At 53.8% G+C, this 14,586-nt stretch overlaps 1 protein-coding gene across 2 annotated transcripts; it reads right to left on the reverse strand.

Moving 5' to 3' along the window:
• Window positions 1-4,683: 4,683 nt before the first annotated feature.
• Window positions 4,684-12,852, reverse strand: PDXP (pyridoxal phosphatase). Of its 2 annotated transcripts, XM_025399906.1 has the most exons (3): window positions 12,200-12,852; window positions 5,697-6,029; window positions 4,684-5,658 (listed from the first exon to the last, which is right to left on the reverse strand). In XM_025399906.1, the coding sequence occupies exons 1-2, from the start codon at window positions 12,783-12,785 to the stop codon at window positions 5,713-5,715; spliced, it is 903 nt and encodes a 300-aa protein (XP_025255691.1). In that variant the 5' UTR covers window positions 12,786-12,852; the 3' UTR covers window positions 4,684-5,658; window positions 5,697-5,712. The 2 variants fall into 2 exon arrangements, with proteins under 2 accessions (XP_025255691.1, XP_025255690.1); XM_025399905.1 differs by having other exon boundaries at window positions 4,684-6,029.
• Between the last annotated feature and the right edge of the window lie 1,734 nt (window positions 12,853-14,586).

Below are 14,586 nucleotides of genomic sequence, written 5' to 3' on the forward strand. Positions count from 1 at the left end.
TTTTCTAATGATGTGCCTGAAGTCTGTGTATCAGGAAGGTTTTTGGCTGCAAGTAACAGAAAAGTCAATGGAAATCACTTTAAAATTAAGGAAAACTTTTTCATAAGAAGTCTAGGCTGGGCGCAGTAGCTCATGCCTGTAATCCCAACATTTTGGGAGGCTGAGGTGGGCTGATTCCTTGAGCTCAGGAGTTCGAGACCAGTCTGGGCAATGTGGTGAAACCCCATCTCTACTAAAAATACAAAAATTAGCTGGACATCGTGGTGCGTGCCTGTAATCCCAGCTGCTTGGGTGCTGAGGTGGGCGGATTGCTTGAGCCTGGGAGGCATAGGTTGCAGTGAGCTGTGATCACACCACTGCACTCCAGGTTGGGCGACAGTGCAAGATCCTGTCTTAAAAACGAAACAGGCCGGGCGCGGTGGCTCAAGCCTGTAATCCCAGCACTTTGGGAGGCTGAGACGGGTGGATCACGAGGTCAGGAGATCGAGACCATCCTGGCTAACACGGTGAAACCCCGTCTCTACTAAGAAATACAAAAAACTAGCCGGGCGAGGTGGCGGGCGCCTGTAGTCCCAGCTACTCGGGAGGCTGAGGCCGGAGAATGGCGTGAACCCGGGAGGCGGAGCTTGCAGTGAGCTGAGATCCGGCCACTGCACTCCAGCCTGGGCAACAGAGCGAGACTCCGTCTCAAAAAAAAAAAAGAAACAAAAAGGCCGGGCACAGTGGTTCACACCTGTAATTCCAGCACTTTGGGAGGCCGTGGCAGGCAGATCACGAGGTCAGGAGATCGAGACCATCCTGGCTAACATGGTGAAACCCCGTCTCTAATAAAAAATACAAAAAATCAGCAGGGCATAGTGGCGGGCGCCTGTAGTCCCAGTTACTCGGGAGGCTGAGGCAGGAGAATGGCGTGAACCCGGGAGGTGGAGCTTGCAGTGAGCCGAGATCATGCCACTGCACTCCAGCCTGGGCGAAAGAGCGAGACTCCGTCTCAAAACAAAACAAAACAAAACAAAAAAACCAAAAGAAGTCTGCAGTTGGGAGTTTCCATAACAGATTCAGTGGCTCAACAAAATCATCAAATATCTGGGTTCTCGTGTAATCCTGGATTGTGGCTGTGTAGGCTGTCCTTGCTCTTAGGCCATACAAGCTGAAGAATTTTCAGTGAACTGTGTTAGCATCTGTAACACACTCTCAAATGGTTCAGTTAAAAAAATGTAAACAAGCTGGGCGCAGTGGCTCATGCCTGTAATCGCAGCGTCTTGGAAGGCTGACGCAGGAAGATCGCTTGAGCCCAGGAATCGTGAGCTGTAGTGCGCTAAGACTGGCATCAATACGGTGACCTCCTGGGAGAGGCAACCACAAGGCTGCCTAAGGAGGAGTGAACTGGCCCAGGTCAGAAACAGAGCAGGTTAAAACTCCCCCAGTGATCAGCAGTGGGGTCCTGCCTGTGAATAGCCACTGCATTCCAGCCTGGACAACATAGTGAGACCCTGTCTCTAAAACAAAACAAAACAAAAAGGAAACCCCGTTTCTGCAAAATTTTTTTTAAAAATTAGCTGGGTGTGGTGGCATATGCCTGTGCTCCTAGCTACTCAGGAGGCTGAGGCAGGAGGATCACATGAGCCCAGCAGTTAGAGGCTGCAATGAGCTGTGACTGCGCCACTACAGCCTAGACTCAGCAACAGAGTGAGACCATCTCTAAAAACAGTAACAAAAAGTAAACACATATAAAGAACAATTAAGCAAACTAGGCAAATATTAACAACTGGTAAATCTAGGTGAAGGATGTAGCGGTATTCATCATGTCATCCTTGCACCTTTTCTATTAATTTGAAACTTTTCTAAATTACAAGTTGGGGAAAAGCAAACCCAGTAAGTTCTTGCGGTCTTTCTGCTCTGCTACCTGCAGCAGGGTCACCTGAGTCAAATGCTCAGCCATACCTCCTGATCACAGAATGGCTGCAATGGCTCCCAGCACCACACCCCAAACCAGGAGAAGTGACTTCCTCCTCTATGTCCTTTAAAAATAAGGCAAACAGCTGGGTGCGGTGGCTCACAACTGTAATCCCAGCACTTTGGGAGGCCGAGGCGGGTGGATTGCCTGAGACCAGGAGTTTGAGACCAGCCTAGGCAACACAGTGAAACCCAGTCTCTATTAAAATGCCAAAAAATTAGCCGGGCGTGGCAGTGTGTGCCTGTAGTCCCAACTACTCAGGGGGCTGAGACAGGAGAATTGCTTGAAACCAGGAGGCAGAGGTTGCAGTGAGCCAAGATTGCACCACTGCACTCCAGCCTGGGTGACAGAGAGGCTGTCTCAAAAAACAAAACAAAACAAAAAGGTGAGGCAAGGCAAACATTCCAGACCTCTCTTCCTGTTTCATTGGTCAGAAGAGTAGCCAATCGCTGACCCTGAGGAATCAAATTACTGAGATTGGTTTACACTCAAGCTTTAAACTCAAGACTCAGTGTTTAGAGGCCGGGCAAGATGGCTCATGCCTATAATCCCAGCATTTTGGGAGGCCGAGGTGGGCAAACACTTGAGGTCAGGAATTTGAGACCAGCCTAACCAACATGGTGAAACCCCACCTCTACTCAAAATTAGCCAGACCTGGTGGCATTAGCCGGGTGTGGTGGCAGGTGCCTGTCATCCCAGTTACTCGGGAGGCTGAGGCAGGAAAATCCTTGAACCTGGGAGGTGGAAGTTGCAGTGAGCCAAGATCGCGCCACTGCACTCTAGCCTGGGTGACGGAGCGAGAACCTATGCAAAAACAAAACACAAAACAAATTCAGTGCTTAGGCGGGGTGTGGCTCACGCCTGTAATCCCAGCACTTTGGGAGGCTGAGGCAAGACTGTGTAGAGACAACCATTTCCTTACTGGTGGAGGGTGAAGGGGAAGGCGGGGAGGGTCACATGGCCCAGTAGCTGTGTCCCATCCAGATGGGCTATGACCCAAGCCAGGCCATGAGAATCTGTCCTAGGATGTTGGCTGGGGAGATGGCGAGACAGAACTGAGGATACACCTGGAGGGTGCTAGACCACCTCAGGGAGCAGACCAAAACCCCCTATGCCTTAGCCACGTTGAACTGAGTTTTTTTTTTGTTGTTGTTGTTTGCTTTTTTTTGAGACGGAGTCTTGCTTTGCTGCCCAGCCTGGAGTACAGCTGCGTGATCTCAGTTCACTGCAACTTCAAGTGATTCTCCTGCCTCCCGAGTAGCTGGGACTACAGGCACAAGCCACCACCACCACGCCTGGCTAATTTTTGAATTTTTTTTTTTTCTGAGATGTTGTCTTACTCTGTCACCCAGGCTGGAGTGCAGTGGCACAATCTCGGCTTACTGCAACTTCTGCCTCCCAGGTTCAAGCAGTTCTCCTGCCTCAGCCTCCCGAGTAGCTGGGATTACAGGCTCCCGCCACCATACCCAACTAAGTTTTGTTTTTAGTACAGATGGAATTTCACCGTGTTGGCCAGGCTGGTCTTGAACTCCTGAACTCATGATCCGCCTGCCTGGGGCTCCCAAAGTGTTGGGATTACAGGCCTGAGCCACTGTGCCTGGCCTGTTTGTTTTGGTTTTTGAGACGGAATCTCGCTCTGTCGCCCAGGCTGGAGTGCAGTGGCGCGATCTTGGCTCACCGCCACCTCCACCTCCCGGGATCAAGCGATTCTCTGCCTCAGCCTCCCGAGTACCTAGGATTACAAGCGCCTGCCAGCACGGCCAACTAATTTTTCTATTTTTAGTAGAGACAGGGTTTCACCATCTCGGCCAGGCTGGTCTTGAACTCCTGATCTTGTGATTCACCCGCCTCAGCCTCCCAAAGCACTGGGATTACAGGTGTGAGCCACTGTGCCTGGCTGAACTGAGTTTCTGAAACAAACACAAGTCTCCATGACTGCACTACATTTGCTCCTACTTCACGAAGCATCTGGGCTCTGTCAAGCACACCCTCTTCTCAAGAATCATACTGGAGAGGATTTCCCAGACCCTGAAGTCCCACCATCACTTCACAAATGAGACCAAAGCTGAGCTTGTGCAGCACCCACCGCACCTCCCCACGCAGCTCTCAGCTTCTCTGGGCCTTTCCAGGCTGCCCCTGGACCCCCGCTAGCTCACGGCTGGGCACCTACTCTGCATTAGGCCCCAGGGATGCAGCAACGAGGGAGACACACAGCCTCTGCCTGGAGGAGCTCGGGACCAGCGGGGTAGACTGTCACTGGCAGCATCCCAGGTGTGGGGATGTCTCAAAGAGCATCTCCCCTGAGCTCCCTGAGGTTGAGACCTCATCCTCCGCCCTCCTGTCTCCCTTCTCAGTGTCTCCAGAGAGGGGGCTACAGCTTCCTACAGTCAGCCAATGCATGTTCAAATCCTGCATAAGGCGAGCACAGCGTCCAGCTGTTCACCCTTGGTAAGTTAACATCGTATTTCTGATCCCCCATTTCCTGCTGTAAAGGAATGAGTAATTCAAACATGCTGGGTTTTCCAAAGCACTGAAGTCAGTCGGTACACCAAGACTCAGCGACATATAAAGTGCTCTTGACTCAAAGTATCGCTACACGCAGAAGACACTCAGGAACGGGAATGGGTCATTTCATGCAGGGAACAATGTGGCAGGCCAGCTCCAGGGAGAGCAGGCTCCAGCAGGGGGTCCTCCTCCCTCCCCAAACATGGACTCGAACACAGGTGAACACTCCCACGCGCACTTTATTAAGTACGGAAGGACAGGTCACAACAGGGGTGGAGGTGGCGGGGAAGGCCCAGCCCCCACCCACCGTCACTGGCACACATAAATTAAATAAATAGCTGAGAGTGGGCACGGGAGAGAGGTGGTACTGCAAACACTGACTGCACAGGGAGACATGAAAGCCCCCTTTGAGCTGTGGCCATCAACACTGTACGGGTACCATGACCAGGAAAGGGTGGGGCTTGGCCACAGAAGCCCCAGAGCATCACAGTCTTTGTAGAGGAGGGGTGTCTTCAGGACATGGACCACTGTTATTTACGGACCCTGGCTGGTCCTGTGAGACCCAGATTATCAAGGGGCCACTGTCTCTTAGGCTTCTGGATTGTTCTACTGAGAATCTAAAAGACCACTGGGTCACTATCACTTGGGGTCCTGACGGGTCCACCCAGGGACCTAGGACATGCGAGGGTCATCGTCACTTAGGCTTCCGATTGGTCCACTCGGGCTCCAGGACGAAAAGGGTCACTGTTACTTAGGAACCTAAACTGGTACCCCACAGGACCCAACATCGATGAGGTCACTATCACTTAGCCTTTGCCGGCACTCAGGACAATAAGGATTGTGGTTCCCTAGACCTCTGGTTGACGAGGACCCAAAGGCCAGGACCTGAGGGGCAGAGAGAGCTCTAGAAGACCCAGGGAAGGGGGAGAAGACTAAGTGCTCAGGGCTAGAGGAAATCTTCAGCGGGCACCAGGGCCCAGATTTCAAGGAGGGGAGGTGACAGGGCAGGAAATAAGTCCACCTGGCTGGGTCAGGCCAAGATGAATCTGTAGGAGACCAGCTTCTGGGGCAGCAAAGAGTGCCCAGCCACTGCTGGGAGGGGGTTGCAAGGGTCCCTCAAACCTTCCCCAGGTCCCAGCCCCACCCCGGTGCAGAACTGGGCCAAGGAGCCGGTGGTGTGTAACACGGCTCGTGACCTACAGGATCAGAGCGTGGGGAGGGGCGGGCCTGTGGCTGCAGGTGCAGTGGGCTCAGTCCTCCAAGCCCTCTGTCAAGTCTGCGACGCTCTCCACATAGTAATGGGGCACGAAGTCATGCTGGCCAGCCGCCAGGTAGGCCTGGGCCTCTTCTAGGCGGGAGACTCCTGTGAGTGTGAGCACGGTGGTCATGCCGCAGCGGTGGCCGAACAGGATGTCGGTCTCCAGGCGGTCACCCACCATAAGTGTGCGTGCGGGGTCGATGCTGAAGTTCTCTGTGATGCACTCGAACATGTAGGGGCTGGGCTTGCCCACCACCAGGGCCTGGCGTCCCGAGGCCGTCTCCACCGCAGCGGCCAGGCTCCCGGTGCCTGTAGGGAGATGGAGACGCAGTCAGCAGGCGGACGGCAGGGACAGTGTCAGGCCCTGAAACTGGAAGTCCAGGGAGGCAGACTGTGCTGGGGTCAAATCAGCTGCTGACACGAGCCAGAAAGCCCACTTCCGAGTCTTATTTAGTGGCTAAGGGTAGAGAGGGCAACCAGATGCCGGCATCTGGACTCCATCTCCACCGTTCTTGACAGGCTAGCTATCCTCTTTGTGCTTTGATTTTCCCATATCTAATACGGGGATGTCTACGGCACTTATCTCATGTGGGTATTGTGAGGACGGGTGGAGCTACTGCAGGTAAACAGGGCCTGGCTCGGTCAGTCCTGCCTGAGGTTCGCGATTTCACCCTGGCAGCTGTGGGCCTTTGGGCAAACCACTCGACCACCCCGAGTTTCTCCAGACTCCTGCAAAAGCGGAATCCAAGCAAGGCCTACCTCCAAAGGGGCGCTGGGCATCACAGGGGCAAGTGATTTGTAAATGGAGCAGCACTTAACAAATAGTAGTTGTGGTTACTGCTGCAAGAAGTCACGCGGCTGGCGTCAGAAACTGGCACAGTCCCTTCGGAACACAGCGGGGCACAGAAATGTTCGCACCTCTGACCCAGTCCGCCTCCCCCGGGAAAGTGATCACAAGAAGAGAATTCCAACTGGAGACAGAAAGCTGCAGGCTGGAAGATGTCTGGGGCTACAGTAACTGATAAGTCAAACTGTGGAACACGCCCAAGTGTCCAACAATAGGAGGACTGTATAGAACTAAAGGACAGTCCTGTCTCCCAGCCCAGTACCATCCTGCCTCACACAAAAAGTCCACTGTGCCTGTCCCACAGACATGTCTTTGTGCCAGAACATTCTGCCTTCATGCTAATGGCCCTGAACAAATGATGATAATCACCATTTACTAAGCACATTCTAAACCGCCTGGCCTGTGCTGGGTGTTTATGGAAGCCCATTTTACAGATGAGAATGCCAAGGCTCAGGGACATTAAGTAACTTGCCCAGGGTTGTACAGCTTTGTAAGTGGCAGCAAAAGGATTTGCATTTGTGTGGGTCCAACCCAGCTCTGACCTGGGAGTACAAATTGTTTCCCTTGCAGGAATTTTATGAGCTGGGCGTTAAAGGAAGGTACTATTTTTTTTTTTTGAGACAGAGTCTTGCTCTGTCGCCCAGACTGGAGTGCAGTGGCACGATCTTGGCTCACTGCAAGCTCTGCCTCCCGGGCTGACGCCATTCTCCTGCCTCAGCTTCCTGAGTAGCTGGGACTACAGGCACCCACCACCACGCCCAGCTAATTTTTTGTATTTTTAGTAGAGACAGGGTTTCACCGTGGTCTCGATCTCCTGACCTCGTGATCTGCCCACCTCCGCCTCCCAAAGTGCTGGGATTACAGGCGTGAGCCACTGCGCCCAGCCAAAGGAAGGTACTATTAAAAGTCAACTTATGGCTGGGTACAGGGGCCCATGCCTGTAATCCCAGCACTTTGGGAAGCACAGGTGGGAGGACTGCTTGAGCCCAGGAGTTCAAGACCAGTCTGGGTAACATAGGGAGATCCCACTCCTACTTAAATAAATATACATATATATTTAAAAAATAAAAAAAAAAAAGAAAAAAGAAAAGTTGGCTGGGCGCCGTGGCTCACGCCTGTAATCCCAGGACTTTGGGAGTCTGAGGGGGGTGGATCATCTGAGGTCAGGAGTTTAAGACCAGCCTGGCAAACATGGTAAAACCCAGCCTCTACTAAAAACACAAAAATCAGCCAGGTGCGGTGGCACATGCCTGTAATCCCAACTATTCGGGAGGCTGGGGCAGGAGAATCACTTAAGCCCGGGAGGCGGAGGCTGCAGTGAGCTGAGATCGCACCACTGCAGCATTCCAGTCCGGGCGACAGAGCAAGGCGCCGACTCAAAAAAAAAAAAAAAAAAAGTCAACTTATTCCAGGCACAGCTGCATTTAAAATAAACAAACAAATAAAAGGCCCAGCCTGCACCATGAAACCCCGTCTCTACAAAGAATAAAAAAAATTATTGGCCTTTGTAACACCGACCTCCAGTCCAGGGCACTCTTCATTGCTGTCATCTTGCGAATTTGGCCCTGCAGGGGAGGCGGGAGCAAAAGGAGGCCCCTCCACTGTGGAGGGTTCGAGTCAGACAAGATCAGGTGGCAGCAGAGGCTACTTGGCAGTGGTCAGTGTGTGTGGACAGATTAATAGCCCAATCAGTACACTGGGGCCGTGGACAGATCTCTGTCACTGCCTCTCTGCTGGCCACTGACCTGGACAGTCATTGATATTAAATCCTGGGGATACAGGATGGTACTGAGTGAAGAGAAGTAGACCCAGGATTATAGTTGGGTGCAGGGGTATACACCTGTAGTCCCAGCTACGCAGGAGGCTGAGGAAGGAAGAGAGCCTGAGCCCAAGAGTTTGAGGTTAAAGTGAGCTGTGATCATGTCACTGCACTTCAGCCTGGGTAACAGAGCGAGACCCTGTCTAAAAAAAAGTCAGCTTACAAATTTACAACTAAATGATAATGCTTTTTATATTTATTTATTTATTTAGAGATGGAGTCTCGCTCTGTTGCCCAGGCTGGAGTGCAATGGAGCGATCTCAGCTCACAGCAACCTATACCTCCTGGGTTCAAGCCATTCTCTTGCCTCAGCCTCCCGAGTAGTTGGGATTACAGGCGCGTGTCACCACACCGGGCTAATTTTTGTATATTTAGTAGAGACAGGGTTTCACCATGTTGGCCAGGATGGTCTCGAACTCCTGACCTCAAATGATCCGCCCTCCTTGGCCTCCCAAAGTGCTGGGATTACAGGCGTGAGCCACTGCGCCCGGCCTAAATGATAATGTTTAAAACAGACGTTAATAAGTTCTCAAAACTCATCACTTCTTAGTTATTGAACCACACTAGCCTCTGCTCGTTTTGCTCTTGAAGTTCCACCATACCTGTGATGGTGGAAATCTGTAAGAAGGTGTGTGCCACTGCCTTCAGGGAAGGTAGTCCCAACCCTACCTTCAGGGACTGACTTCACGTTGGTAGCTCAAGATCGGTTGTATTGGGAGTATTTACACCACAGAAGCCAGCACACGGTATAATCATGGCTTTCCCTGCTATTCCACATTTCTCAGTGCGCCACTGGTCTGACCCCAAATGCTCTGGGCCTCCTATCTCCCTTCCCATAGCCGACAACACTCCACTCAATTAAGCCAAAGGCAAAGATGAGGAAGGGGAACAAAGGGGAAAACAGGTGGAGAGAACAAGAATCCTCAGCCCTGCTGCCCCCAGATGAGGAAGAGGAACTTCCCAGGGTCATAAGATCAAGGCCGAGGTGGGCCAGAACTCATGCTTTCACGCTGGCCCAGGGCAACACCCCTGGGAGTTCTCCCCTCATCTGACATCTTGTGACCTGCCTGTTTTAAGAACTTGGTAGAGAATAAAAATTAGCCGGGCGTGGTGGTGAGCGCCTGTAATCCCAGCCACTGGGGAGGCTGAGGTAGGAGAATCGCTTGAACCTGGGAGGCAGAGGTTGCAGTGAGCCGAGATGGCGCCACTGCACTCCAGCCTGGGCGACAGAGTGAAACTATGTCTCAAAAAAACAAACACAAAAAACAAAAAACAAAAAAACAAAAAAGAGAGAATAAAAGCCATGTGCTCCGCTGGTGAGCAATTCCTTCTGGGACGGAAAGGGCTTTCACTGAGTCATCCCAAAATGTTCTTTTGAGCTCAAGAATGGCCCCAACTCTGTCCCCACCAGGATGGAGTTGATCACCTTTGGGCCCTGTGTCTCACTTCCTTCATTCAGCTAATACTCACTAAGGCCCAACTACATGCTAGACACAGGATACAGAGCAGTCAACATTACAAAGATCCTGACCCCAGGGAGCCAGCCTCCAAGCAGGGGCATCTGGGCCTCTCTCAGGCCAACGTCTCTCAGGCCACCATCATTCCACTCCCCTCCACTCTAATCCACGGCTCTGCATGTTATGCTGATGACGTATTCCTAAGACAGCAGGCCTTTCTATTTGTCAGCTCAAGTGGCTGCCATGTGGTGACAAGATAAACACACAATTTCGGAGGTCCCTGGGGCGGGGGAGGAGGAATTGGGGGTCAGATATTTGCATTATTTCAGACATAAGCATCATGAGGGCTTTTAATACTGTCACGTCACACCACACCACACCACACCGTTTGAAAGCTGCATCGTTAAGTTGTGCACAAACATGATTGCAGAGCCGTGTTTGTTAAGCCTCTGCCTCCCCCTCTAGGCTGTGGGAGTGACAGCAGGATGGGTGGGCACAGCCGGGTGGCTACTGAGACCACAGGGGTCTGGATTCCACAGAGGCCTGCAAGGCAGGCATGGGCAGGGCCTGGTTTCTCCCTAGCTCCTTGACAACCAGCCTTCCTGTGCCCTGGAGAACCTCTTAAACCACAGCCTTAACCTGAGCCTTGAGGCCTCCTGGGAAAAACTTTTCATAGCACGGCCTAAGGCAGGCAAGAGCTGCTGCAGCTGAGAGCCCCGACCAGAGAGCCCTCAACACAGATTTATGGGGAAACTGAGGCTGAGGTGGGCCCACATACCAAGTAGGTGTGTAGCACAGCCAGGAGAGGCCAAGGACTACGGAATCCCTCTCTGCCATGCCATAACACTGGGTTTACATCTCCTGGTGTATTATCACTCTGCTCCGCATCATGCCTCCTCCAGGGAGTCTTCCCAGATGCCCCTGGCACTAGGCCCTGCTCACCACCCCACCATAATCCTGTGTTTATTTCTCTTCACTCAATACCATCCTGTACCCCCAGGATTTAATATCAATGACTACATGGGTCAGTGGCCAGCAGAGAGGGAGTGACAGAGATCTGTCCACGGCCCCAGTCTACTAACTGGGCTATTAACCTGTCCACACACACTGACCACTGCCAATTAGCCTCTGCTGCCACCTGATCTTGTCTAACTCAATCCCTCCACAATGGAGGGGCCTCCTTTTGCTTCTGTCTCCCCTGGAAGGCTGAACTAGCAAGATGACAGCAGTTAAGAGTGCCCTGGACTGGAGGTCTGTGTCACAAAGCCCAAATTCAGGTTCCGGCGCTCTATCACTCTGCCAGTGAATTGCTGGCAGATTTCTGCCCCACCCATCATTGGGGTGGGGTTGGAGGGGAAGTCTGGGAGGACTGTCCCTATGTGTGAGGGCTGAAACACCAATTACCAGAGGCAGGATGGAGGCAGGTGTGTGGGGACACAGGAGGTGGAGGGGCTCACTATATACGTTCTTGGGCAGCTCACTTCCCTTCTCTTAGCCTCAGTTGCTTTCCTCTTCTTTTACAGACAAGGTCTCACTATGTTGCCCATGCTGAAGTACAGTCGCTTTTCACAGATGCAATGATAGCACACTACAGCCTTGACCTCCTAGGCTCAAGCAATCCTCCCCCGCCTCAGCCTATTAGGTAGCTGGGACTACAGGCCGTTGCCACTGCAACCGGCTGCCTCAGTCTCTTTGAGAAATGGGACAATAACTCCCATCTCCAGAGCAATTTGGAAACCAAAGAAGAACACACGCCAAGCTGTTTCATTAAGTTCTCTGTAACATGGTGGACTCTGGCTACAACTTACATCATCTGAACACCTACTACGTGCCAGGCGCCCACCCTGATCACCATCACCGGGCACGGTGAGCGCTGCCATTTTTCACCCAGGCAGAGAGGCTTGCAGGTTATGTAACTGAACATGATTACACAGCTGTGGAGCTGGAGATGGACCTGGAACTGAGGTCAAACTCCACCGCCTTTGCTCTCCACACACCTGCCTACACCCTACCTCTGGGAATGGAGTTTCAACCCTCACAACGAGGGACAATCCTCCCAGGCTTCCTCTCCAACCCCAGAGCGATGGTGGGTGGGGCAGAATTCCGCCCAACTCCCTGAGTTACAATGGGCCTCAGTTTCCTCATCTGTCCAACAGGGACCACACTCTGCCCCTCACAGGATGGCGGCTACAGGTATCACCCCCCTACACCCACCAAAGCACCCTGGGCCTCCCTCGCACCCTCCTGTTCCCCACCTGCCACCTGGAGACGCCTCTTCCCAGCCCCTCACCCTTAGGCGTGGAGGCGAATGCGCAAATCGCCTCCATCTCAGTTTCCCCGCCATTCCTGCGCTCACCAGGGGTCCGGCTGCCGTCGCTCAGCGGGTGCCATGGGTCACGGTCGGTGGCCACGAGCAGGCACTCGGGGTCGCGCAGGTGCGCGCACGCCTCGCTCAGCCTGGCGAAGGAGAAGTGCTCGTCGTAGCCCACGAGCACGGCGCGCACGCGCGGGGCCGCGCCGTCCCCCGCGCTCGGGTCGTCACCCGGGTCCCCAGCCAGGCGCAGCCCCGCGGCGCGCAACTCGGCGCGCAGCCCCTCGCCGCCCAGCACGAACACGGCGCCCGGCGCGCCCGGAGGCCCGGGCAGGCGCTGGCGCAGCAGGCGCGCGGCGCACAGCGCGGAGCTGAAGAGCTGCTCGGCGCGCAGCCCCCCGAAGCCGAGGCGCGCGAAGCGGAGGGCCAGCTCGGGCCGCGCGCGCCGGCTGTTGTTGCTCACAAACAGAGCCGCCTTGCCGGCCCGCGCCAGCCGCTCCAGCAGCTCCGGGGCGCCCGGCACGGCGCGCTCGCCGTTCCACAGCACCCCGTCACAGTCGAACAGGACCCCCTGCGCCCGGCCCAGCACGTCGCGCAGGGCCGCTCCGCGCAGCCTCTCGCAGCGCGCCATGCAGCCGGCTGGCCGCCGGCCTCCTGCGCCGCGCTCTCTCCGCGGGCACAGCGCGCTCGTCCTGGCACGTTCCCCGCAGCCGCCAATTGGCGCGCTGGAAGGACCGGGGGCGGGGCGAAGGCGTGGCCTGCGGCCAACGGGGGCGAGAGTCTGGGAGAGAACCTAGGCCGCGAGCGAACGGAACTTGGAGAAAGGGGCGGAATCGTGGCCAACAACGAGGGGAAGGAACCAATGAAGAGCTAGCCTGATCCCTCTCCCCGTCCCTGGTTCTGCTGGGCCAGTCGCCGCCGAGTTTCAACGCGGACTACACTCTTACGGGATGGGAGACTGACGCTCTTCTTAACCAATAAGAATCTACAAACAGAAAACGCGAAGCGAAGGCCCCGCACCTCCAGCCAATCAGAAGCTTAGGCGAGCTGGTTGCTAGGAGAAAAGCAGATGCTAAATGAACTGCCTTTGGGTCAAATCTCATGCCCTCTGAATCGTGGACGCTACAGTTCTGAGCGAAGTCCCAAGAAACGTGTGGGTATGATGGGGTAGGGGGCACATGGTGTCTTCTTGGATGCTGGAGTCCTCGGTCTAGACCCGTAGTTCTTCACACTGCGTTAGAGTCCCCTGGAAACTTATTTTCAGATATCATTTACATATAGTAAAATGCATTTTTTTTTTTTTTTTTTTTTTTGAGACGGAGTCTGCTCTGTCGCCCAGGCTGGAGTGCAGTGGCCGGATCTCAGCTCACTGCAAGCTCCACCTCCCGGGTTTACGCCATTCTCCTGCCTCAGCCTCCCGAGTAGCTGGGACTACAAGCGCCCGCCACCTCGCCCGGCTAGTTTTTTGTATTTTTTTTTAGTAGAGACGGGGTTTCACCGTGTTAGCCAGGATGGTCTCGATCTCCTGACCTCGTGATCCGCCCGTCTCGGCCTCCCAAAGTGCTGGGATTACAGGCTTGAGCCACCGCGCCCGGCCACGCATAGATCTTAAATGTACAGTTCAATGTCTTTTGACAAATGCTTTTAAAATCACCGATGTGTAGCAGGACAGATTCTCGTGTAACTGTTTTGGGTGAGGACTGGGCATTTTTTGGTTGGTTGGCTGAATTACAGGGATTCTGCTGTGAGGCTAGGGTAGGGAAGCACTGGGCTAGAGGCAGGACTGTCACCGGACTACGCCCTGGGAAGGCAGGAGGCAGAGTGGCCGTGGCCAATTGCCCAGGATAGTGATGGGGTGACCCAGGTTGGCTGGGTCCCTATCTTAGGGAGGGGGCCTTGTGATCTGGAGGCAACTACAGGTCTTGGGACCTTTGAAGAGCCACTGGTCTGCAGTGTGGGGATGAATGAATTATGAGCTGTGGTGTCATGGTTTTGAAGTTGTTTGCCAATTTCAGAGAAGGCTGTGACCCCCAGGAACAACTGGAGCTCTAAAGACTTGGGAAAAACCGTGCCTTGTAACCCAACCTTTGAAGCTCAACTACCTCCTACTCCCCAAGTGCGCTAAGCCTTTTGCTCCTGACCTTTACATAGGTAGTCTCCTTGGCCTGAATGTTCCTTTTTCCTTTAAAAATTTCACCTTCAGGCTTGGGCTCGGTGGCTCACGCCTGTAATCCCAGCACTTTGGGAGGCTGAGATGGGCGGACCACGAGGTCAGGAGATCAGGGCCATCCCGGCTATGGTGAAACCCCGTCTCTACTAAAAATACAAAAAAAAAAAAAAAAATTCGCCGGGCATGGTGGTGGGCGCCTGTAATCCCAGCTACCCGGGAGACTGAGGCAGGAGAATCGCTTGAAGCCGGGAGGCGGAGCTTG

This window comes from Theropithecus gelada, chromosome 10, assembly GCF_003255815.1.
Source record: "Theropithecus gelada isolate Dixy chromosome 10, Tgel_1.0, whole genome shotgun sequence".
In the NCBI taxonomy this organism is placed as follows: Eukaryota; Metazoa; Chordata; class Mammalia; order Primates; family Cercopithecidae; genus Theropithecus; species Theropithecus gelada.

Excerpts from the sequence above, each read along its gene's own strand:
- PDXP (XM_025399906.1), bottom strand. The coding sequence starts at position 12,785 with ATGGCGCGCTGCGAGAGGCTGCGCGGAGCGGCCCTGCGCGACGTGCTG. Across the intron at positions 6,030-12,199 it reads CGACGGCAGCCGGACCCCTG|GCACCGGGAGCCTGGCCGCT; the intron begins GTGAGCGCAGGA and ends ATCTCCCTACAG.